The sequence below is a fragment of the Tamandua tetradactyla genome, chromosome 5, assembly GCF_023851605.1.
Source record: "Tamandua tetradactyla isolate mTamTet1 chromosome 5, mTamTet1.pri, whole genome shotgun sequence".
Classification (NCBI taxonomy): Eukaryota; Metazoa; Chordata; class Mammalia; order Pilosa; family Myrmecophagidae; genus Tamandua; species Tamandua tetradactyla.
In genome coordinates this window covers 42868129-42895248 of record NC_135331.1, presented here as the reverse complement: position 1 = coordinate 42895248, position 27120 = coordinate 42868129, and the positions used below count along the sequence as shown (strand labels likewise).

The 27120-nt window shown below is 39.4% G+C and overlaps 1 protein-coding gene across 1 annotated transcript in view; it reads left to right on the top strand.

The window, feature by feature from the left end:
• Positions 1–27120, top strand: part of ANKUB1 (ankyrin repeat and ubiquitin domain containing 1) — a 43949-nt gene that overhangs the window by 13824 nt on the left and 3005 nt on the right. Inside the window, exons 3-4 of the mRNA XM_077159133.1 lie at positions 17136–17352; positions 23730–23844. Coding sequence (XP_077015248.1) covers positions 17136–17352; positions 23730–23844 — 332 coding nt within the window. The remainder of the gene's footprint in view (positions 1–17135; positions 17353–23729; positions 23845–27120) is intronic.

Sequence of the window (27120 nt, the reverse complement as noted above, 5' to 3'; positions counted from 1 at the left end):
TGCAGGGATGCTATTGCATCTGCCTCCCTCATTTCTAATCTGTGTTACTGGTAATCATAGCTTGAGTTTTGTTCACTGTTGGCACCCCCTGACTAGAACACTGCCTGAAACACAGTAGGCTCTCCATAATTGTGCTGAACGAAACACATTATGTGGTTGATAACATAACAACAAGTTGATAAAGGCCATGAGAAGCAAAGTATGAAAATTATCAAGAAAGCTCATGTGTGTCAGAAACTTCATAGCAAGACTTGGGATATCTTTCAGGGAATGGATTCCTCCTTTACTGAGGTTTCTCTCCTCCCTCTGTACCCTCAAAGCAAGGTGCTCCTTTCCTTGACCTTTTCCCTATCCAGTGTTATGGTTCTCAGTTGCAAGCAGCAGAAACAAACCCTGAAGAATTTAAACACAAAATAAACACCTTGAAAGGCTTCTGGGTAGTTCACAGCATTGCCATGAAGATTGGAGACTCAGGCTTAGAGATTATGTAACCAGAAACATCATCTAAATCACACTCCAGAAATCATCCAGGACCATGTGGGCTAAGCCCCGGATGTGGGCTCTCAGCATCACTGTCAGCTTCACTGCCAGCTTTAATGCCTCAGAACTCTCACTGCTGGGGAAGAGTCCCTGTGTCTCCTGCTTCTCTGCTTTATTGGCTGCTAATTCAAAGTGTAGGGAGGGGAGCAGGTATGCCTGAGAGGTAGCACCCTGGTCACATATCCAGGCCCTAAAGCAAAGAGTCTGAGAAGCAACGATCAGGGAAGTTGTCTCTTCTAGAGGATGAAGTGGGCTCAAACTTCCTAAGACAACTTCTGGTGTCCCTGCCTCTTTCTATGGCTACACTTCCACCAACCAAGGGCTGGGGTCCAAACTCTTAAGTTAATCCCTTCTGATATCCGTGGGATGTGGTGAGAAGCTGTTTCATGGTAAGAGATTGGGTTAATTACAGTACCACTGCATAGACACCCATCAGACAAGTTGGAGAAATTTGTACTATATTGGCAAGGTCTAACATTGATTCAAAATGACAAACATTTTGGCTTTTAAAATGCACTTGTTTTAGTTTGTAAACTACCAGAATGTGATATACTGGAAACAGGATGGCTTTTAAAAGGGAACTTTATTAAGCTGCAAGTTTACAGTTCTAAGACCATGAAAAGGTCCAAATTAAGGCATCGAGGGAAAGATACCTTAACTCAAGGGAGGTTGATAATGTTCTGGATTTCTCTCTCATCTGGAAAGGCACATGGTGATATCTGCTAGCTTCCTCTCCAGCCTTCTTCATTTGCTTTGCCAGGGCTGTGTGATTCTGTTGGCTGTGTGACTCTAAAGTTTTTTCCAAAACGGTTCCCTCTTAAAGGGCTCTAGTAAACAACCCCACCTTGAATGGGTGGAGACAATCCCATGGGAACCATCTAATCAAAATTACTACCCACAATTGGGTGGATCATATCTCCATGGAAACAATCAAAAAGCTCCCACTCAGGACTATTGAATGAGGATTAAAGAACTTGGCTTTTCTGGGGTCCACAACAGAATTAAACTGACACAGCATTGTTAAAGTATAAGGAGAAGCATAATATTGAATTTATTGTAGTCAAAATGAATACATTTTTATACATAAAATCACAAATAAGTATGTTTTAATGTATATATTATGCATGAAAATGTTTCTAAAAAATAGCAGTCTTTTTCTAAGATGAACCATCAAGAAAAGTATACATAAAAAGGTTTTAAAATTTAGTGTCTGTGTTAGGGTTCTCTAGAGAAACAGAACCAACAGGAGAGATCTGTAACTATGAGATTCATAAAGGTTTGACATGCAACTGTAGGAATGGAAGAGTCCAAAATCTATCTGTAGGGCAGGCTGTGAAGCTGGCGGCTCCAATGAAGGGTCCTGACGAACCTCCCAGGAGAGGCTTAATGGCTGAAGAAGCAGTGAAAGAGCCTCTCTTCTCCCTTAAAAGCCTTCAACTGATTGGATTATCTCATTGGTGGAAGACATGCCTTAGGTGATCACAGATGTAATCAGCCACAGATTACATCATCAACTGACTGATTATTTAATACACTAGCTTTCCAGTTAATCAACCAGACACGAAATATCCTTTCAGCAGTGGTCAGGCCAGTGTTTGGTGTCAACTTGGGCACAATCCCTTGGCCAAGTTGACAGGAGAACCTAAACTTCACAGTGTCCTAGACTCCAGCCATAACTCTCCAGGATGACTATAGTACAAGTGGGGAAGTTCACAACTCCACTGAAATTCACTCAGTTCAACAGAAACAAACATTATTTCCTCTTTTTGTCTACTCTGAGACAGGGCATATTTCCGCTTAGATGGTACTGAAGCTCTCTTATGGCAAAATATTAGAAAGCAGAACTCTTGAAAAAGTACAACTTGCATTAACTTTTTTTGCCTGTTTCTCTTTCACTCTCCCTATTTCATTGTTAATGTAAAGGTATTATCCTGTAGTTTACATCTACAATTTGAAGATTAAGTAGAATTACTCCTGTGAAATAGATCTGTATATTCGTTTTTTGTTAATCCAATGGAATTAAGTATAGCCAAATCAGTAAACTAAATGTCTTAACAGTTTGACCAGACAAGCTGCTAATTAGGATCTGGAATATTAATTCAAGTATTCAAAATAACTGCGTGGGCCCATGATTTCTAAAGACAAACTTTTTTGTGAAGGATGATATTGGTATTTGACCTTAACCAACTGATGATTAGAATAATGTATCATTTACTCCATGCCATCTCCCAAAATGAGTGCAAAAAAAAACAACTTATAAGTATGAAGTGTTAACCTTTAATTTATTTCACTTACATACCTCTTTCTGCTTTGTTTTTGTGATTTTTCTTTTTCTAGCAGATGTTCTTCCAGACTTTATTTCACTGCTTCCGTTTTTTCACTTGTATGCTTTTATGGCTCACGAGTTATTTAAAAAAGGAAGTACTGATAAAACCAGGATATCAACATTTTTGTTGAGACTCAAAAGCTGCCAGTCACTAAAGTGGGGAATCTCTAGAGTCTGGCTTATATCAGTGTTGGTAGCTTTTATCAGTGTTGGTAGCTTTGATTGCCCTTAAAACTACTGTGTGTTTTTTGTTGTTTTTGTTGTTTTTTAAGCATGGTTCTAGCTCATAGTTGTTGGCTTTTTTGCATTGTGTGTGTGTGTGCCTGGGTTGGTGATGAAAGACTGAGTTACATCTGGTTTAAAAGTTTGTTATGAGGTATGTCATTTGTATACAGTAATTTTTGGCCACTCTGCTTGTCTTACAAGGACTTGGGACACTGTATCCCAGATGTAACTCAGTGTACTTCAAGTTGCATCCTTGGATTGGTGGTAGAGTGCTGGCTGTGCTGTTTTCCTAGGCAGAAGACAACCTGATAGTATCCTGTACCTCAGCAAAGCCATTGTCAGGCTGAGAGCCCCTCCTGACTGTGAGTCAGGAATCTGGTGTTGTCCCCTAAGAGATACTACCTAAGAGGCGTCTACTTCCCTATAAAGCCAGGAAACAGGACGGGGGTTTCTGTTAGGGTCCAACACCAGTTTACTTTGGCGGGAGTATTGATCTAATTTAAAGGTTAGTACATGTTTGAATTTAATAGGACACACCCACAGAATCCTACTGAATCTTTAATAGCTCATTGATGTTACATAATGAGCCTAATTTAAAATGCTGTTAGACACACTTGAATCCCTACACAACTATCATAGGTGTTAGTGACATTTTAATCTCTTATTTACTAAAAACACTCTTTGAGGAATTGATGTCTTTATGGAATTTATGGTTGCCAGTGATGAATTGAATAAACTATTTTGAAAAGGAATCTTTAAGCAACTGTTCAGATGTGTGTATTCAATATTTCAAATCAAAACACAAGATTGGAACGTTTTGGAAAAATTGAGTTCAAGCTTTCCTATTACCTACATAAATCAAAAGTTTAGCATAAGCAATCAGTTAATTATGCATAGAACAAAAATGCTAGCCATTTTTATGGCTAACCTACTGAACTGGTTGAAAATAAAGAGTGTTTAATTTGGTAGATTAATCAGTATAAAATCGAGGCAAACCAGTGAGTTTAAGTTTAGAGCTTTGGGAATTGTAAAATGAGATAACTTTTACCATGTGCTTTATTTCTGAACTATTAGGATTTGATCTACATTTGTGGAATGTTCCAGTGGTTTTCAGAATGAGAGTTTGCTGTAAATTTCTAGCTGCATCAGAGTCTCCTGGGATTGATGCTTTTTGACTGGTTTTGGCTGCAGATGTTAAGATGAGTGCAGCTCTTTCTGCTGTCTGGCCCCCTTCAGTTATTGTGAGGCAATGTCAGATACTTTGGACTTTCTTACTTAGCAGTGATAAGATTTTAATAAAATAAGACCAGATTTTTAAAATTCAGGTCATTCCAGCTTCTAATGCTAGTGGTTTCCTCTGTAAGCTTCTGTGGGCCTTCCTTCACTTAGCTCTTCTGGGACACAACTCCGGGTTCTGGCTTGCTTAGCATCTCATGGGGAGGGACATGGTGATGTCTGTTGGGCTCTACCCATGTCTAGGCATCTGCTCTCTCTCAGCCCTCCAAGCACCTCCAAACATCTATATCTCTGTCAGCTCCAAAGCAACTGTTCTCCAAGCATCTGCATCCGAGGGTTCTTCAAAATGTTTTCTCTTTTAAAGGACTCCAGTAAACTAATCAAGACCCACCTTGAATGGGTGGAGTCATATCTCCATCTAACCAAAAGGCCATACCCGCAATTGAACCTGCCACATCTTCATGGAGATAATTTAACCAAAAATTCATGCCCACAATTGGGAGTGTCACATCTCCATGAGGATAACCTAACTAAAAGGGTTTCTGCCTTACAATATTGAATCAGAATTAAAGGACATTGCTTTTCTTGGGGTATATAACACTTTCAAACTAGCACAAGCATCTTTTCATATACTTATTGGCCATTTGTATCTGCTATGGAGAAATGTCTATTCAAAGATATCCTTAGCCCATTTTAAAATAAGGTTGTTTGTCTTTTTGTTGTTAAGTTGTAGAAGTTCTTTATATATTCTGGATAGTAAACCTTATCAATATATGGTTTCCAAATATTTCTTTCCTGTTCTGTAGGTTAACTTTTCATCTTATTGATAATGTCTTTTGATGCACAAAACTTTTAAATTTTGATGAATCCCATTTATGTATTTTTTTCTTTTGTCCCTCATGTTTTTGTTGTAAAACCTAAAAGTCCATTGCCTACTACTAGATCCTTGTGGTAGTTTGGAATGTAAGTATCCCAGGAAAACATGTTCATAAACTTAATCCATTCATGTGATTGTGAACCCATTGTAAGTAGCATTAACCATTCTCAGTTAAGGTGTGGCCCTCCTCAATCAGGATGGGTTTTAATCCTATTATTGGAGTGCTTTGTAAATGGAATGAAATTAAGATAGATAGACAGAAAGTCACAGAGGAAGCAGCCAGAAACTGAACATCAATGAAACCTGGAAGAAAAGGGAGATACCATGAGATGTCACTATATGCCTTGCCATATGAAGAGGGAAGGAACAAGGATTGCCAGCAGCCAGCCCCCAAACACCACAATCTTCAGGAAGAAGACATCACCTTGATGAAGACTTGATTTGGATTTTTTTTCTAATCTCAAAAGTGTTAGCCATTAAATTCCCACTGTTTAAGTCAAAAAAAAAAATTCAGGTCATGAGTGTAACATTCTCAAATTTATATTGTTAGAAATATGTGCAATTTAATAGTTGATATTAAAAGAAAGGGAACACTCCAGAGAAGATGGTGGCTTAGTAAGATGTGCAGGTCTTAGTTCCTCCTCCAGAACAGCTCCTAGGGAAGTAGAAACAGTACAGAACAGCTCCTGGAGCCATGACAGAGACCAAGAAGACAGCGTACCCCATTCTGGAACGGCTGACTGGCTGGGAGAACCCGCTGCGGCGAGATCACTGAGGGGAGTGAGCTTCCCCAGGCCAGGGCGGCAGGCGGCTGGAGTCCTTCCCTCCCTCCTTCCCAGGCCGGCTGGGAGAATTGGACAGGCGATCCCCTCAAGCCGCGGCGGCTGGCGCACCCCCCCCCCACGTGCGGCCCCCCGGACCAGCTGGGAGAATTGGATCAGAGATCCCCCAAGCTGCGGAGACTGGCAACCGGGGTCTGTTCCAAACACGTGGCTCCCCGGTCCGGCTGGGAACAGTGGATAGGCACTCCCCCAAGCCACAGCGGCCGGCGCCCCCCCGCAATGCTTGGCGCCCCGGGCTGGCTGGGAAATTTGGACAGGCGTTCCCCCAAGCTGCGGAGGCCGGCGACCCTCCCCACGCGCAGATCGCCGGGTCGGCTGGGAGATTCGGACTGGCACTCCCCCAAGCCACTTCGGCTGGCGACCCGCCCCTACAGCGAAAGTTTTCCAAAGTTAAAGGAGCCACAGCATCTTTTACTGGTGGGACCCGCAGACACACGAGTGCCACAAGCGCCACCTACTGGGCAGGATAAGAAAAACAGAGCCCAGAGATTTCACAGAAAAATCTTTCAACCTGCTGGGTCCCACACCCAGGGAAATCTGATTAAATACCCAGATGCCAGCAGAAGATAACGGATCATGCTCGGAAAATTGAAGATATGGCCCAGTCAAAGGAACAAACCAATAGTTCAAATGAGATACAGGAGCTGAGACAACTAATGCTGAATATACGAACAGAAATGGAAAACCTCTTCAAAAACCAAATCAATAAATTGAGGGAGGACATGAAGAAGACATGGGCTGAACAAAAAGAAGAAATAGAAAAACTGAAAAAACAAATCACAGAACTTATGGGAGTGAAGGACAAAGCAGAAAAGATGGAAAAAACAATGGATACTTACAATGGTAGATTTAAAGAGACAGAAGCTAGAATTAGTGAATTGGAGGATGGAACATCTGAATTCCAAAAAGAAACAGAAACTATAGGGAAAAGAATGGAAAAATTTGAACAGGGGATCAGGGAACTGAATGACAATATGAAGAGCACAAACATACATGCTGTGGGTGTCCCAGAAGGAGAAGAGAAGGGAAAAGGAGGAGAAAAACTAATGGAAGAAATTATCACTGAAAATTTCCCAACTCTTATGAAAGACCGAAAATTACAGATCCAAGAAGTGCAGCGCACCCCAAAGAGAATAGACCCAAATAGGCGTTCTCCAAGACACTTACTAGTTAGAATGTCAGAGGTCAAAGAGAAAGAGAGGATCTTGAAAGCAGCAAGAGAAAAACAATCCATCACATACAAGGGAAACCCAATAAGACTATGTGTAGATTTCTTAGCAGAAACCATGGAAGCTAGAAGACAGTGGGATGATATATTTAAATTACTAAAAGAGAAAAACTGCCAACCAAGACTTCTATATCCAGCAAAATTGTCCTTCAAAAATGAGGGAGAAATTAAAACATTTTCAGACAAAAAGTCACTGAGAGAATTTGTGACCAAGAGACCAGCTCTGCAAGAAATACTAAAGGGAGCACTAGAGTCAGATATGAAAAGACAGAAGAGAGAGGCATGGAGAAGAGTGTAGAAAGAAGGAAAATCAGATATGTTATATATAATACAAAAGGCAAAATGTTAGAGGAAAATATTATCCAAACAGTAATAACACTAAATGTTAATGGACTGAATTCCCCAATCAAAAGACATAGACTGGCAGAACAGATTAAAAAACAGGATCCTTCTCTATGCTGTCTACAGGAAACACATCTTAGACCCAAAGATAAACATAGGGTGAAAGTGAAAGGTTGGGAAAAGATATTTCATGCAAATAACAACCAGAAAAGAGCAGGAGTGGCTATACTAACATCCAACAAATTAGACTTCAAATGCAAAACAGTTAAAAGAGACAAAGAAGGACACTATCTACTAATAAAAGGAACAATTAAACAAGAAGACATAACAATCATAAATATTTATGCACCGAACCAGAATGCCCCAAAATACGTGAGGAATAAACTGCAAACACTGAAAAGGGAAATAGACACATATACCATAATAGTTGGAGACTTCAATTCACCACTCTCATCAATGGACAGAACATCTAGACAGAGGATCAATAAAGAAATAGAGAATTTGAATATTACAATAAATGAACTAGACTTAACAGACATTTATAGGACATTACATCCCACAACAGCAGGATACACCTTTTTCTCAAGTGCTCATGGATCATTCTCAAAGAAAGACCATATGCTGGGTCACGAAGCAAGTCTTAACAAATTTAAAAAGATTGAAATCATACACAACACTTTCTCAGATCATAAAGGAATGAAGTTGGAAATCAATAATAGGCGGAGTGCCAGAAAATTCACAAATACATGGAGGCTCAACAACACACTCTTAAACAATGAGTGGGTCAAAGAAGAAATTGCAAGAGAAATTAGTAAATACCTCGAGGCGAATGAAAACGAAAACACAACTATCAAAACTTATGGGACACAGCAAAGGCAGTGCTAAGAGGGAAATTTATCACCCTAAATGCCTATATCAGAAAAGAAGAAAAGGCAAAAATGCAGGAATTAACTGTCCACTTGGAAGAACTGGAGAAAGAACAGCAAACGAATCCCAAAGCAAGCAAAAGGAAAGAAATAACAAAGATTAGAGCAGAAATAAATGAAATTGAAAACAATAGAGAAAATCAATAAGACCAGAAGTTGGTTCTATGAGAAAATCAATAAGATTGATGGGCCCTTAGCAAGATTGACAAAAAGAAGAAGAGAGAGGATGCAAATAAATAAGATCAGAAATGGAAGAGGAGACATAACCACTGACCTCACAGAAATAAAGGAGGTAATAACCAGATACTATGAACAAATTTACGCTAATAAATACAACAATTTAGATGAAATGGATGGGTTCCTGGAAAGACATGAACAACCAACTTTGATTCAAGAAGAAATAGATGACCTCAACAAACCAATCACAAGTAAAGAAATTGAATCAGTCATTCAAAAGCTTCCTAAAAAGAAAAGTCCAGGACCAGACGGCTTCACATGTGAATTCTACCAAACATTCCAGAAAGAATTAGTACCAACTCTCCTCAAACTCTTCAAAAAAATTGAAGTGGAGGGAAAGCTACCTAATTCATTCTATGAAGCCAACATCACCCTCATACCAAAACCAGGCAAAGATATTACAAAAAAAGAAAACTACAGACCAATCTCTCTAATGAATATAGATGCAAAAATCCTCAATAAAATTCTAGCAAATCGAATCCAACAACACATTAAAAGAATTATACATCATGACCAAGTAGGATTCATCCCAGGTATGCAAGGATGGTTCAACATAAGAAAATCAATTAATGTAATATACCATATCAACAAATCAAAGCAGAAATATCACATGATCATCTCAATTGATGCAGAGAAGGCATTTGACAAGATTCAACATCCTTTCCTGTTGAAAACACTTCAAAAGATAGGAATACAAGGGAACTTCCTTAAAATGATAAAGGGAATATATGAAAAACCCACAGCTAATATCATCCTCAATGGGGAAAAATTGAAAACTTTCCCCCTAAGATCAGGAACAAGAAAAGGATGTCCATTATCACCACTATTATTCAACATCGTGTTGGAGGTTCTAGCCAGAGCAGTTAGACAAGAAAAAGAAATACAAGGCATCAAAATTGGAAAGGAAGAAGTAAAACTATCACTGTTTGCAGACGATATGATATTATACGTCGAAAACCCGGAAAAATCCACAACAAAACTACTAGAGCTAATAAATGAGTACAGCAAAGTAGCAGGTTACAAGATCAACATCCAAAAATCTGTAGCATTTCTATACACTAGCAATGAACAAGTGGAGGGGGAAATCAAGAAACGAATCCCATTTACAATTGCAACTAAAAGAATAAAATACCTAGGAATAAATTTAACTAAAGAGACAAAAAAACCTATACAAAGAAAACTACAAAAAACTGTTAAAAGAAATCACAGAAGACCTAAATAGATGGAAGGGCATACGGTGTTCATGGATTAGAAGACTAAATATAGTTAAGATGTCAATCCTACCTAAATTGATTTACAGATTCAATGCAATACCAATCAAAATCCCAACAACTTATTTTTCAGAAATAGAAAAACCAATAAGCAAATTTATCTTGAAGGGCAGGGTGCCCAGAATTGCTAAAAGTATCTTGCGGGAAAAAAACGAAGCTGGAAGTCTCACGCTGCCGGACTTTAAGGCATATTATGAAGCCACAGTGGTCAAAACAGCATGGTATTGGCATAAAGATAGATATATCGACCAATGGAATCGAATGGAGTGCTCAGATATAGACCCTCTCATCTATGGACATTTGATCTTTGATAAGGCAGTCAAGCCAACTCACCTGGAACATAACAGTCTCTTCAATAAATGGTGCCTAGAGAACTGGATATCCATATGCAAAAGAATGAAAGAGGACCCATATCTCACACCCTATACAAAAGTTAATTCAAAATGGATCAAAGATCTAAACATTAGGTCTAAGACCATAAAACAGTTAGAGGAAAATGTAGGGAGATATCTTATGAATCTTACAATTTGAGGCAATTTTATGGACCTTAAACCTAAAGCAAGAACACTGAAGAAATAAATAAATAAATAAATAAATGGGAGCTCCTCAAAATTAAACACTTTTGTGCATCAAAGAACTTCATCAAGAAAGTAGAAAGCGAGCCTACACAATGGGAGACAATATTTGGAAACGACATATCAGATAAAGGTCTAGTATCCAGAATTTATAAAGAGATTGTTCAACTCAACAACAAAAAGACAGCCAACCCAATTACAAAATGGGAAAAAGACTTGAACAGACACCTCTCAGAAGAGGAAATACAAATGGCCAAAAGGCACATGAAGAGATGCTCAATGTCCCTGACCATTAGAGAAATGCAATCAAAACCACAATGAGATATCATCTCACATCCACCAGAATGGCCATTATCAACAAAACAGAAAATGACAAGTGCTGGAGAGGATGTGGAGAAAGAGGCACACTTATCCACTGTTGGTGGGAATGTCAAATGGCGCAACCACTGTGGAAGGCAGTTTGGCGGTTCCTCAAAAAACTGAATATAGAATTGCCATACGACCCAGCAATACCATTGCTAGGTATCTACTCAAATGACTTAAGGGCAAAGACACAAACGGACATTTGCACACCAATGTTTATAGCAGCATTATTTACAATTGCAAAGAGATGGAAACAGCCAAAATGTCCATCAACAGACTAGTGGCTAAACAAACTCTGGTATATACATGCAATGGAATATTATGCAGCTTTAAGACAGAATAAACTTATAAAGCATGTAATAACATGGATGGACCTAGAGAACATTATGCTGAGTGAGTCTAGTCAAAAACTAAAGGAAAAATACTGTATGGTCCCACTGATGTGAACCGACATTCGAGAATAAACTTGGAATATGTCATTGGTAACAGAGTTCAGCAGGAGTTAGAAACAGGGTAAGATAATGGGTAATTGGAGCTGAAGGGATACAGACTGTGCAACAAGACTAGATACAAAAACTCAAAAATGGACAGCACAATAATACCTAATTGTAATGTAATTATGTTAAAACACTGAATGAAGCTGCATCTGAGCTATAGTTTTTTGTTTGTTTGTTTGTTTGTATAATAATAAAAAAATTATTATTTTTTTATTTTTTCTCTATATTAACATTCTATATCTTTTTCTGTTGTTTTGCTAGTTCTTTTCCTAAATCGATTGAAATGTACTAAGAAATGATGATCATGCATCTATGTGATGATGTTAAGAATTACTGATTGCATATGTAGAATGGAATGATTTCTAAAAAAAAAAAAAAAAGAATGGGAACTAGCAGCTTTTAATGTTTCCAATCCCCATTATAGGACTTGGAACCTTGTACTTAACTTCTATCACTCGGTGTGCTTTTTGATGCCTTAGAATTAGAGAAATTTGTTTTTCCATTTGATAAAAGTTAGGAAGGAGAAAACCCATTCTATAGTTATTAGATATGCCTCTCAGGAAAAGGTACTAACTTGTTCTTTTTGTTCCCTCAGTTTGTGATATTATTCTATTTTGTTTTTAAATATAATTTTATTTCTTTCAATGAGTTTGAAATAAAAAAAAAAACACTTTGGAACAATGGGGAAAAAAAAGAGTGGCTTAGGCATTTGCTATTTTGTTTGTTTGCATTTAATTCCAAATAATATAAATTAGTATCATACCCCCATATGCACAGGCTAAAGACAAATTAGAGTAATCTTAAAAGAAATAACACATGGTTATAACATAAAATGCAATTTTTCTCCCCTTCCCACTCTCTTTTTATTAAGTTTTTTGTAGGAATTTCTGTCTACCCATAACTATTACATGAATTTGCTTGGGCAGCCTTATGGAAAGCTTGAGCATGTTAGAAGGAAAGGGTGAATCCTATATGTTAATTCTTTTTTAACATTTTATTTTTAAATACTTTCAAACTTACAGAAAAGTTACAAAAATAATACAAATCCACAATGGAAAATTGCAACATACTCCAATCCACCCACCTCCATACCCAGATCCACCAATTTTCACGTTTTACCATGTTTGCTATATCATTTTCTGTCTCTGTCTGTCTGTCTATCTATCCATCCATTCATTTTCTAAACACTTGAGTATAGGTGGTATACATCATGCTCCTTGAACACTTATTATTACCTGTTGTGGTTTGGAGCCTTTATGGACTTGAGAAAATTGTATCCTTAAAGCTAATCCATTCCTGGGGGTGTGGACTCATTACATGTAAGTGGGATCTTTTGGAGAGTAGGGTCTTAGTTTAAGATGTGGCCCACCTCATTCAGGGTATCTTAATCCTCCTACTGGAGTCCTTTTTAAGTAAAATGAATAGAGGCTGAGTGAGAAAGCCACAAAAACAGAAAGAAAACCATGGAAACAAAAAGCTTGTAAACTAATAAATTCCCATTGTTAAAAGCCAGCCCATTTCTGGTACGCTGCATTTTAGCAGCCTAGCAGACTAAAACAATACTGCCATATACATTTCCAAAGAACAAAGATATTCACTTATGTATCCACCTTAAGTGCAGTTACCAAGTTAAAGAAATTTGACACTGATATAAAATTGGCAGTCCATATTCCAATTTCTTTATATCCCCCAAATGTCCCTTAGAGCCTTTTCTCCCCACTTGCTAAATCCCATCCAGGATTGTGTAATACATTTAATTGTCATTGTCTCTTTGGTTGCTCTATCTCCTTTTTTTGTTTGTTTTTCAATTGGGGGAACATGTACACCACATAAGCCTTCCCACTTCAACCACTCTTGTTCAGCGGAATTCATCACACTCACAAAACCACTGTACCTTCACTACCTTACATTACTAAAACTTTCCCGTCTCTCCAAACAGAAACCCTACACCTGCTATGTCTTAACTCCCCATTTCCCCTGTCCCTCCCCCAACCTCTGTCTCTATGAGCTTACATATTCTCCAATATTTTCTCTGCATTCACGGCAGGCTTAAATTTATTGTTCTAAATCTATAATAATCTTGTTTCCTTTGATACCAACAACTCTATCAGCATACACAAACTATGTTCCTATACCCCTCTGACTGCCCCACCTTTATGTAGTTCTTGTCACAAATCCCATGTCTCTACATTATCCATCCAAAACCACTGATTTATCATTGCATTTTATGCATTTGCATTTTAGATCCTGTAGGAAGTAAAAGTGGAGTTACAACTCAAGAGTACAAAAGTACTGGCACTTACATTTACCCTTGTCGTTTCTCTAACTGGAACTTCTCCATGCAGCTTCTATCCATTTTCTCCTTTCCTCTCAATCTGCAGAACTCTCCATAGCATCTCCTGAGGGCCTGTGTTTTGTCACATTTGGAAAGTTTCAGCCATTATTTCATTGAGTATTCTTTCTTCTCCTTTCTCTCTTACTTCTCCTTCTGAGACTCCATAGTGTCTGTATTAGTTTGCTTGATGGTATCCCATAGGTTTCTCAGGCTCTGTTCACTTTTTCACTTTCTTCTCATCAGACTGAATGGTTTCAATTATCTTATCTTTAAGTTCACTGAGTCTTCTGCCACCTCCAGTCTGCTGTTAAACCCTTCTAAGGAATTTTAAATTTCTGTTACCATGGTCTTCAGTTCTGTTTGGTTTCTTTTCATTATATCCATCTCTCTATTGATATTTTTTATGTTCATCTATCATTGTCCTGATGTCCTTTAGTTCTTTGTCCATGTTTTCTATCAGCATTTTTGAGCATATTTAAGGCCAATTTTTAAAATCTTTGTCTGATATGTCCCAGGTCTGTCCTCTTCAATGATAATTTCTAATGCTTTAATCTTCTCCTTTGTGCAGGTCATTGCTTCTTGTTTCTTTGTGTGTTTTATAACCTTTTGTTGAAACCAGGACATTTTGATATTTTAATGTATTATCACTAGAATATAGACTCTGAGGTATCTGTTTCTTAAGTTTGTATCCAGGTAGTGTTAAAACAGACCTTTTCTTGATTGCCAGGAGCTCAGAGACAAAAAAAAAAAAAGAAGAAGAAGAAGAAGAAGAAACAAAGAAAACATTTTTTCCAGTATCTGCAGATTGACTAGGGCAAGTGCTCTCCTTCAGGGCTTCTCTATACAAACAGTTTGGAGAACAGCTCTAGGGCAGAGTGTAGGGGCCACCCTGATCCTTTTTGTTCACGAAACTGATCTCGGGCATGCACATCCGCCCTAGAATTCCTCTGTTCACATGTATATGAACATCCTTCTTCCCTAGGAAACAGTTTCCTCATGGTCCCAGGCACTGGAAAATGTGTCCTACCATCAGTGATCCCTTGCCCAAGGCAGCACGACTTGTCTGCTCTCCCACAGCATTCTTTAGTTGAGTTCTCTGAGCTGCTTTCTACACCCAGGGTAAGTTCTGGGATGGCAAGTCCTTCAGGCCACCACAGACAGACCGGACAAGACATACATGGTCCTGGTATGTGCACAGGAGTTACTCTGCTCCCTCCTGAGACAGGACCAGGGAGCTATGCCAGGAGTATGAGCCTGAGCTGCACCAAGCTGGCTGAGGAATGTGTGAGGGACCAGACAGGTGCCCGGGGATCCTACTGCTTTTAAATAGCCTTTTTCTTGCTTTAGCACTTGGCCTCTTATTGCAGTCTTTTGGCTATTTTCTGGAGCTTTGAGAAAGATGTTTCAGAAAACCAGTTCTTCCCAGTTGTTCAAAGCTTCTATGGGGACATGGAGACCTGAAGTGTCTCACGCTGCCCTCCTGATGGAGTCAGGACTCATTCTCATGTCTTTCTAATTTTTGTTGAGTGGGTTTATGAAAGGGTTTTGAGAAAAATTGTTCTTTATACTTTAGGCACAGGTTGCTCAGTTTGCTGGGCTGGTTTTAAGTGCAGTGGGAGAGGGGCCAGTGTTGAGGATTGAATTATGTCCCCCACAAGACACGTTCAAATCCTAACCCCTGGCATTGTGGGTGTGAACTAATTTGTAAATGGGGTCTTTGAAGATCCTGTTAACATTAGGCCTCACGGAATCAGAATAGTCCTTAATTCAATATGCTGGAGTCCTTAGAAGCAAAGGAAATTTGGACATAGAAATACAGGCCACAGAAGGTGATGAAAGGAGACAGGTGGCCATGCAAGAGGTAGAGACTGGGCTAAGCTTTGCTGGCAAGACACCACCAGAATGCTACAGACTTCAGAGAAAGCATGGCCTGCTGATACCTTAATTTTGGACTTCTAGCCTCCAAAACTGTAAAACAATAAATTCCTGTTATTTAATCCAGACGGTCTATGGTAATTGTCATTATACCCCTGATAAGCGAGGATAGCTACAGCAACTATTCCTGGTTATTTGAGATTTGCTGAAATGGGCTCTAGATCAGAGCCTTGCAGCCTTTTAAATCTCATCAGAAATCTATGTGTAGATTAGATTATGGCACTGTGTCATCTGGGAAGAGAGGAATGAATTTAATCTAGTATAAGCCTGCAGCAGGCAGGGGCCCCTGGAGGAACCAGGAACAAATTTCTGAGGGAGGAAAGGGGGAAGGGAGTATCCGGAATGGGGCCAAGATGAGATCAGTGGCGAGTTGAAACACCCATGAGACATCTTGTGGCCAGTTGCCAGCTTCTTGAATTTGCTTAAAGCCTCTGAGAATCCTGCACTACTGTAGCTCTCTGTGGTAGCACTGTCTGTAACATCTGCCAAACCAATAACAGGACACTGAAGAAAAACATTGTCATCATGAATCTTCCAAAGAGGAAGTAAATCCAGTTTCGTTTTCTTCTTAGAAAAGTGAAAATGTTAATCTTTTCCTCTTTGCTCACCTCACTCCCCCCAACCTTGTTTTCCTCATTTGCTGTTTGTTTTTAGTTTTTGATTTGGCTAATTTAACGTTGTTAACAGAACAATTATTATTTCCCCCAAACTTTCCATTTTAATTTCTACTTCAGAAATCTCAATCCCACTTGCTTTCCTACTTAAGATTGCAAAATAAAAGGAACAGAGTAAGCTTTTTTTTTTTACTTATTTACTACTTCCATTTTTAAAACAAAAGTAAATACTCATCATTAATATTTTTTAAGCCAAACAGTACACAAAATGAAGAGCTTAAAACAATAAGGAAAACTCTCCTCCCACCCTGAGCTCAGTGCCACTCCTTAGCGATAATCTCACCGAAAGGATTTTAAAAATTGTCTTCAAAGGTTAGACTCCACAGAATTTCCAAATTAGATTGCAACAAAATGGGGAAACCCTGTCTAAACTAACTCCTCTGTAAGCATCATGGTGTAAGTTAGAAACACTCCTCTTCTGTGTCTGTGGTCCAAGACTAAATATGAAGTAAGAAGAATCACATACCCTGCACAGTCTCCTTCCCTTTATTCAAAGCTAGAGGATAGTCATATGCTCAGGAAAGAAGAGCTAGCCTAAGACCAGACATCAGGCAGCTTTGCTTTTTCAGGCAGCTTTGCTTTTGCCCTTCACATCTGTGTTATGGGACCTAGAGGTGCTCAAAGCCCCCCCTTGGAACCGATTACCACTTGTCCTGACCTCTAGACACTGCTTACCCATGAGTTCCATCCATTCCTCTTCCCTTAGGAAGAAGACAAGCCAACGCTCTATGTGTTCAATGCTGTAACCCAAGAGACGGTGCCAATCATGGAAAGCATTTCCCTTCTTGGTAAAAAAGTGTCTGATCTGAGAACACTGGTGACTCTGAGATGTGGCTTCCCCGTGAGTGTCTACTGTCTCCGCACCCCTCGGGGACTGGAGATGTACGACTGCAACACCCTCAGGGATTACCAGGCTGATATTGGTACTACCCGTTACATTCGATATCAGCCACTGTTCAGCACTAGGGTTCTTTGATACTGAGTATTCTGGCTTTTCAAGAGAAGTTAGAAATTTGGGTTTTTATATGCCATCAATTCATTTTATTTACTTATTTATTGTAAAATACCTAATACATTTACATGGTTCAAGAATCAAGAGTATAAAATTATGTATGATGGTAAATCTCCGTATGTCTCCTGGCCTGCCAGCTACCCAGTTCTCTTCTCCATAGGCAACCATGAAGGCTTACAATCCATGGCATTTCCAAATTAAATCACAACTTAATGGTGTTGTTTTATAAATGAACACTCAGAAAGCACACTGTGGATGTAAATTGGGATGATTAGAGATGCTCCTTTCATGTGTTTGGATACATAGACTGACTACAAGGTAAGAAGGATCTAAAAGCCCAGCCAAAGTCTTGTTTGCTTTCCTTAAAGCATTGATATCTTCAAGATGAAGAACAAGACTCAGACCTTGCCACTCTTATTCATGGTTTCCACATTCAGGAAGAAAATGTCCAAATTTCATGGGCAGATATTGACCCTGTGGTACAGTTGAGGGAGACAGGAAACACATGGGGAAAAGGTGGGGAGCAATTGCCTAGAATTAGCTACTGTTGTTTATACCTGCTTTTCTATGTGCCTGGGTATGGTAGATTGGTTTGCAAGGAGAGTGGATAGATCCAAGTTTTGTAAAGGTCATACAATTTGGAGAGTCCTCATTTAAAAAAAAAAAGAATACAAAATTAAGAATAGAGCAGTAGAAGGCTCACGCAGTAAGGGGCTCTGCAGCTCAAGTCTCATTAATTTTACTTTAATTTCAGTAATAGATTTTAGTTGTATTCTCTGGAGCAACAACCAATTTTTCAATTAAATTTCTATTTTACCACAGAATCCCTATTTATGAAGGAATTTAACATATGACAAAGGAGGCATTACAAATCCATAGAGATGGAACAATTATCCAACAAATGGTGCTAGTTAGCTTGCTAAGAATTTCTCTGGATATTCAAAAGTTAAGCATTAAGAGAAAAACTCTGTCATTGTTATTTTTGTTCCTTGAAAAATTAGGACTCTTTCATTGAAGGAATTGAAATCGATGGTTACACCATTTTGTAATAATTGCTACAAGTCAGGGAGTTAAAGTAATATAAAATACAGGGCTTGGTGGAAGTACCTCACCCCTGACTAGAATTTATATTGCATAGTCTTCATTGTTTTCAGAATCAGGGCTCAGTCAGCTGTACAAGGTTGAGCTAGGAAATAATGGAGACCCTGAAATTAGGCAACCACTTAGGAAAGGACAGAGGGGCCCAGAAGAACATGTCTATAGACATCCAACGGGGGAGAGATTAGTTTCAGAAAAGTCCTGCTGGTGGGGGTCTCGTTATAGTCAGATGAACCTGCAACTGATGACTGGTAAGTTCGAAGAAAGCAGAGGGTGAGTTAGAGAGATCCATCAGGGATCTGGTGAATGAAACATAGCACCAAGGCAATGAATGAATGATAAAAAGATGGGACACTAAACAAGCTGGGTGTCAACCTCCAAGGCTCTAACATGGAACGGAAACCTAATCAGAAGGTTGAGGGTTCAGAGTAGGGACTTCAGTTCCAGGGAAACTCAGACAATAGAGACAGGATGATTGGGACTCATTCTCTGGGGCACAAGACAGACACTTGGTCAGGAGAAATAGGCAAGTTACTAAAACACAGACAACATCTGAGCAGAATGACCCAGAACACCTACTTCCCACCAAACTTCTGAGCTATTAGCCTAAAATCTTAACAAGTTCCCTCCTACAGGAATTGGGGTTGGTCCCTGGGCCTGGGCCAGGCCAGTCCTTAATGGAGGCTGTGTGACCTCAACGGTGGAGAAGCAAGAAGTCTGGGCACAGGGCCAAAGCTTTCCAGTGCTCATCTGTGAGGGACTTTCACAATAAATTAAGAAATAGTTTAAACTAGGAGATAAAATGACTGTACTTGAGACAGTTGTTACAGTCCTTTATTTCTAGTGCTACCCAATGGAATTAAACACTTTATAAGAAAGCTTAATTACAGCAATAAGCTTTGGAGAAGCTAGATCTATTATGTCGATGAGTATGATCCATATTTTGGAGAACGTCTATCAAGGCATTTCTACGGAATAGCTGCAGAACCACTAATTCATCTCTAAAGCATAATTCTGGAATCTTCTAGGAAGAACAGCGAACTCTCTTAGCTGAGGCCAGGTTTTCAGGGTCGTGGCAAGTTAAGGGGATGAGGCCAGTAATGCAGGTCAGAATTTACGAGTAAACCAGCACAAAGCCAGTGGGAATCAACTCATAAAGCAAAGCAAGGCCAAAGTCAAGAAATCCAAGACCAGAGTAAGGAGTAATGGAGGAAAAGCCCTATTTCAAGTTTACAGATTATAATATAGAACCTCCAGAAACGGAGAGATTATCAGGAGAAAGTCTACTTAGATGTGTTTCCCTGTATGGAGAGAAAGCAAGAAGGAAAAGAGAGGGAAGCAGAAAGCAAGAGAAAAACAACTGAAACAAAGAGCCTTTCTAGGCATTCAAAAGAGTCCTGAGTCAGGGGCAAATTCTACTCCCAGCTTGCTAAGTAACTCCAGGCAATTCATGGGCCTCTCTGGGATTCAGCTTTGTAGTCTATGAAATGGGGCATCTGAGTGGATTGGTCTTATAGAATCTTTTGATCTCAGCATTCTGTGATTCTAAGATGATTAGTGTTCAAAATCTCAGCCAACAATGATAAGCAAGGTTTAGAAGCTTTATATGGCTCCAAAGTTCTGAGGCTGTCTGCCTTCTTTTTTCCCTCCTTTCTTTTCTTCCCCCATTCTGTCTTTCCTCCCTCCCTTCATACTCTAATTATTTATTATGGACTGTTCTAGCTTGCTAGCTGCCAGAATGCAACAACACCAGAGATGGATTGGCTTTTAATAAAAGGGGATTTATTTTGTTAGTTCTTCAGAGGAAAGGCAGCTAACTTTCATCTGAGGTTCTTTCTTATGTAGGAAGGCTCAGGGTCATCTCTGTTGGCCTTCTCTCTAGGCCTCTGGGTTCCAAAAACTTTCCCCGGGGTGATTCCTTTCTGAATCTCCAAAGGCCTGGGCTGAGCTGCGAGTGCTGAGATGAGGTATGCTGAGCTGCTTGGGCTGTGCTACTTTGAGTCTCTCATTTAGCACCAGCCAACTAAGTCAAACATCATTCATTGCAGCGGGCATCCCTCCTAGTCGACTGCAGATGTAATCAGCAACAGATGAGGTTTACGTACCATTGGCTCATGTCCACAGCAACAGAACTAGGTGCCTTCACCTGGCCAAGTTGACAACTGAATCTAACTACCACATGGACCTACCATGTTTATGATCTTGAAGATATATATGGATAAGCCAAGTTATCCATATATATCCATATATATATATATATATCCATATATATCCATATGTCCAGCTCCTACTACTAAGGTTACCATATTTTCATTCAAATGCCATCAGTCCACAGGCAGTCCAGCGATATCAACCATCACAGATGAACCAATCAGATTCTTGCTTGGAGAGGAAGTATGACAGATGATAGGAGCATGGGCACAGAAGCCGGATTGCCTGAGTCTAGCATCTAGATTCACTCCTTAGTGGCTGTATAAAACCTGGACGGGTTTCTTAATCTTTTGGTCCCTCGGTTTGCTCAGTTGTGAAATGAAGTTAATAACACTATCCATCACGTAGGGTTGTTGTGGGTTTTTAATTAGTTTATTCGTGTAAAGTACTTTACACAGTGCAGAGCATATAATAAGCATTCAATGAATGTTATCTGTTATTAATATAAATTATTATGATTAGTCTTGTGTATTCAAATTGGGAAATGCAGAGACATGAAGTTGGTTAGCAGCAAGAGCAGAAACTGAAAGGTGTCTTGAAGTAGGGTTGAACCATAGAAGCCAATGTTGCATGCTCGTCAAAATTATGATATGACCGAAACTATGAGTAAGCAGAGGCAGCCTGTCAGTAGAGAGAGAAAAAGACACACAAAGAGACATGGAAAGAGCTCCTAGGGTAAAGAGACAGAGAGGGCATGAGACAGATGGGGAGTACCCCATCCTGAGGTGTGCATTTCTTCCTAATGCACGCTAGGTTTAGTCATTGCCTATCCCTATAATAAAATCCCATTTTCCTGAGGATCACCTTGCAACTCAAGGGCATAGCTAAAACAGGGCCCACAAGAATGGATGAAAACTAAAAATAAATACATAAATGTTTATTTATTTACTGGAGCATCTACCATGACCCAGGCACGCCTGAGAAAACAGGAATAGGGCTATGAGTAGGAGTGGCAAGATCCCTCCCACTAAGAGCTTGCATTTGAATGTGGGAGGCAAGCATCAACAAGTAAATAGGAAAAATATCTAATTTTAAATAGAAGTGAGGACTATGAGGAAAAAGAAAGCAGGACAAAGGAATAGGGGGTGTTATGGTAGAGATTGAGGGAGCTATGTTAGATAGGAAAGGTGACGACATTTGAGTGGAAACCTGAAGAAAGGGAGGGGGCACCTGTTGGGAGCTTCATGAAGTAGATGGAGAGTAAGAGATTATCTACGCCTAAAATAAGGCAAGGCTGGTTAAAATAGAGGCAAGGAAACAGAATTCCTAAATATTTACAAGGGAATCTGCCAGGCCTTAGCAATTGTTTAGATGTAAGACATGAGCAAAAGGTAGGGATGAGGACTCACTCATCCAAATTTCAAGTTTAAGTAGCACGGAAGATAATAGTACTACTTACTGCGACACAGAATGCAGGAGGGAAAGCAGGTTGTAGGTTGTGAATGTTAAATTCACATCACCTTGGTTAGGTTATGGTGTCTAGTTGAACTGGTCGAGCAAGCATTGGCCTGATTGGTATGGTGAGAGTATTGTGCGGATTTCAATCATCAGTCAGTTGACTGAATCTACAACTGATTATGTCTACAATTAACAAAGGAGATTGCCTTCAGCAATGAGTGCAGTCTCATCTAATCAGTTTAAGGCCTTAATGTGAGAACTGATGATTTTAGCAGTCAGAAAGAAGAATGTCCATCTCTATTTCAGCCAGCCAGCTTATACTGGGGAATTCATTAAAACCTTCATCAGAGTTCCCAGCTTGCTGCCTGCCCTACAGAATTTGGACTTGCCGATCCCCATAGTTGCATGAGCCAATTCCTATAATAAATCTCATGATATTTACATATACATATGATCTGTTGGTTCTGTTTCCCTGGAGAACCCTGACTAATACAGCAAGGAAAGACGACAAGTTGTCATTTAGATAGGGTGGGAGTGCAATCACTCAGATGGGCAGTATCTCCAGTCAAGCTGGAGCACAGGCTTAGGTTAGAGATTTAGATTTGGGAGTGTGACACTGACAGTAAATGAAGCCATTAGTATCAATGAGATGGCCACATAATCAACCAACAAATTTACTGAACACTTACCAAGTGCCAGGCTCTATGCCAAGTCCTGAAGAACGCTGCATTCTAGTGGGGCCATGCAAAAGAAATCTTGAAGCAAGTAAAATTATTTCAGGCATTTGTGAGAGGAGAGATGGAGACGTTAAAATAAGGTCATGGGATTATGAGTAATTGGGATGGGTATGGCAGATTTTGCTTTAGCTAGGGTGGCTAAGAGGCCGTCTTCTGTGAGAATATGGCATTTGAATCAGGAAAGGACTTTAGGCCCTGGGAGGAGTTTGGGTTTTATTCTTGGAAAATGTACAATATGAAAAGAGCAGAAAGCTGAGGAAAGAATCCTGGAAAACCAGCCTGAAGGACAAAGGGCATGTGTCAAAGAGGTCAGGTGAGGGTAGACTTTTGACAAGCAACAGATACATTCTCCAGCAGCAGTGAATTACTTCATGTTCATGAGGCAGAATTATTCCTATTTTGTGAAGCATAAAACTGGAGGATTAGCTGGCAGGTATTCAGTTTCACCCACAGCCCACTCATAAGCAAACAGCTGAAGAAAGCCATTTGTCCAGCCACTAAACTTAGTTTTCTCGTCCAACATAGTGGCTTTAAATTTACATAATAATTTATATATTAGCATTGAATCAATATCCACAGGACTGTGTTAAGATAACCGCAAAAATATTTCAGTATTATACACAATCATTGTACAGATGAGAAAACAGAAGTACCCAGAAGTGACTTTTCCAAGCTAAATGCTTAAGCTAAAAATCACATCCCTGGTGTCTACTTTTTCCAAGGCTGCTTTTCATTTTGCATTTATCTCATGCCTCTGTTTAGCAAAAGTTATCATTAGGAGTTTAATGGATTGCTAAACCACAATGATGGATTAGAACCATAAACTGCCTGTCTTGATCTCCAGGTACAACACTCCGCTTGGATGTCTGGGATGGATGGAAGGAATTTCTGATGGGTTGTCTCCTGGGACAAAAACTTAAAGTTCAACGATATTTATCAGAAGAAGGACCAATACTCAAGTATGAGAGATAAAGCAAATCTAAATTAATTTGAGTATTGTTTACTGAACTTTCCTAGAACCTCGAGCTTGCAATTCATTCTAAAGCTAGAGTGATGTTGCATGCTAGTTCCATTTAGCATGTTTTAAACAGATGTTTTTGAGATATTTGTTGCAGCAAGACAGGCAGGGATGCCACCAAGTCTGACAGCCTTTGGTAGTATACTACAATTCAGGTAGATGTCCCTCAGGACATACCCATTATTTAAATGGATGGTTTCAGTTTCGTTTGGATGTCAGACTTTTAATTATTTTTAAAAGTTGATACTTTTAAAAAGTATCAACTCTAATATTCAATTATTCTAAAAATCACAACAGACTGTTTGGTTAAAACACTGGCCACCTATTCTTAAACTCACATGTAATTTCTCAAATTGCATTTAATAAAAGATTTCATGCTTTTGCCACACGTATAATGCAGCATGTGTATCTGGGGCAGTGGAGGCAGATTGGCTCTGAGAGGCAGGTGGAAATATGTGTTTCTGCAACTAGGAGCTTCCCAAATGCATAAAGTACGTAATCCTTTAGGTTTTAATTCATCAGTATTTTAGAATAGTGCCCCCTCGTGGGTGTTTCAATCATGTTTTGCAGAAGTCCACACACTCACCAGCCGCTCTACGGGCTCTATGACGTAAGAGATTCAAATAAAAGCTTTCAAAATTTTATAAAACATTCAAATATTTAAAATTAATTTCTGCTTTGAGATAGCAATAGTTCTTTCTTTCATGCTCTGAATCCAAAGAAAGAGTTGTGTTGCAGTATTTTAATAATGTATGTTTATTGAATATTCTCTCTGAGGTAGACACTGTTATATTTATTACCTCATTTTATATGTTTAACAATTTTATTAAGTGGATATTGTTTTATCTTGTTTTAAACATGAAGACGCCCACATAGCTAGCAAGGTTAGGACTGACAATTCAACTCCATGCTCATATGTTTAACCATCTACACTAGACATAAACTTTAAATAGAATCTAGGTGCTCAGAGAATGCAAATGGTCAGACTGAAATGTGCTTTTTATTCCTCTTGCCAATCAAAAGATATTTATTGAGCACTTCTTATGCACTGTGCAAGTACTTAAGAATATACCAGTAAACAAAATATGGTCCCTACCTTCATCAAACTCACATTCTAGTAGGAGAAACAGATAAACAAATAGCTAATTCTTGGATAAGCAAAATTGCAGAATGTTTGGGAGTATGCACTCCAGTGCCCATCTTGCAAAGTCCAAAGCCCACCTCCTCCAGTGTTAAGCTGTGTGAACATGAGCTAATTCTATAACCTCCCTGTACCTCAATTTCCACCTCTATAAAATGGGAACAATAATAGTATATATCTCATGGAACTGTTTCAGAGGTTAAATGACTTAATCATAAGAAACTAGGAAGGGTGCCTGGCACATGACAAGCAAGATATAAGGTGTTGTTATGGGTGTCATTTAGTGTGAAAAGTGTTAGAACATGGACACAGTGCAGGGTGATATGGGAATGTATAGTGACAATTAATTGAATGGGAAATCAGGTGAAGCTTCTTGAGAAAGGGAAATTTATGTTGAGACTGGAAGGATAGGTACTCAGGTAGGTGGGAAGGAGAGGAAAAGGGATGTTCCAAATGAGATCACATGTAGAAAGGTTAGAGACAAAAGAATAAATTCATGGAACTGAAAGAAATACTGCATGGTAGATCACAGAATGAATTACTGGCAAGAGTGGAGGCTGGAAAGATAAGAAGAGGCCAGCTCATACAGTCCCCTGTAGGAATGCAAAGGAATCAGAGCTTTATCTTTCAAGTAGTGGGAAGACATTGAAAGTAGGGAAGGGCCATCATAAGATCTGTGCTTTGGAAAGTTGGCTTTGGCTTCAGTGTGGGAAATAGAGGCGGGCGGGGTGGCAGGGTAAGAGTCAAGAGATACGTCTGGAATTAGGGCTGAACCAGTAGAGGTAGAATAGATTGCAAAGATACATCTAGGAGGAAGAATCAGCTGGTCTCAGTAACAAATCAGGTACGGAAAAGAGGTAGAGGAAGGGGAAGACAAGGATGACATGCAGTCTTCCAGTGTGAATGACGGTGTGGACGGAAGGCGTGTTCATTCAGGAAGGGAACCCCAGAAGAGGACAAGGTTTGGAGAAGAAGACGATCAATTTAGTCACGAACATATTGAGTTTGAAGTGCTTATTGGACACATTCATCACACTATAGATGTCTGAAGGAAAGATGTGTGTTAAGACCCCTGTGTTGCCAGGGGAAGGACAGTTGCCCAGGTGACAAGAGATTTCAGGAGGAATTTTCCCAGTTCATCCAGGAAAGGGCTCTTACCCCCAGACTGAGAGAACTGACCACATTTAGAGAGGCCGAATTTCAAAAGAAACTAATTGTGAACCCAAATGTCTATGTATTAATTGATAACTCTAATGAGTTATAATCTCACTGTCAGGGAGTCTCAGAGACCCACATGCTCTTGGAAGAACATCTTTCCTATGTAGGAAAATTACATGGGGAGCTGCAGACACTTCAAAATATGGTGGACTGAATACACACTCAGGGGCAGGAGAATTAGCTACATGCAGTATATTTTGGTTGATGCCTGGCTAGCTACCTCCATCTTCAATACCCAGAAGGTTTTCTGGATAGTATCTAGAAGAACGCTGTCCAAGTTTACCTGCCTAACTCTCATTTCTCCGAACAGCCTTCACCGATTACCCAATTTATGCCTAATATATTTATTTAGATCTATTATTACATTTACTTAGGTTACAATACAGTTGTGCTTGCTTTGTGATGTCTCTGCTTTGTTCTATTATGTGTTGATTTATAGCCATGTCCTCAAAGCCAGCATTCCTTCTCTAATATTCTGGGTACTACCCCATTTTGCTCTCATTTACTGGCTACAAAAACATATCCTTCTATTCCAGTTTGCAAGCTGCCAGAATGTGGTACACCAAAAACAGAATGGCTTTTAAAAAGTGGAATTTATTAAGCTGCAAGTTTACAGTTCTAAGGCCATGAAAATGTCCAAATTAAGGCATCTACAAGATGTTACCTTCACTCAAGAAAGGCTGATGAAGTTCGGAGTTTCTCTCTCAGGGCATATGGCAAAGTGTGCTAGCTTTCTCTCCTGGCTTCTTGCTTCATGAAGCTCCCCGTGGGGGCATTTTCCTTCTTTATCTCCAAAGGTCTCTAGCTGCGTGTGCTTTCAAGCTATTTCCAAAATGGTTCCCTCTTAAAGGGCTCCAG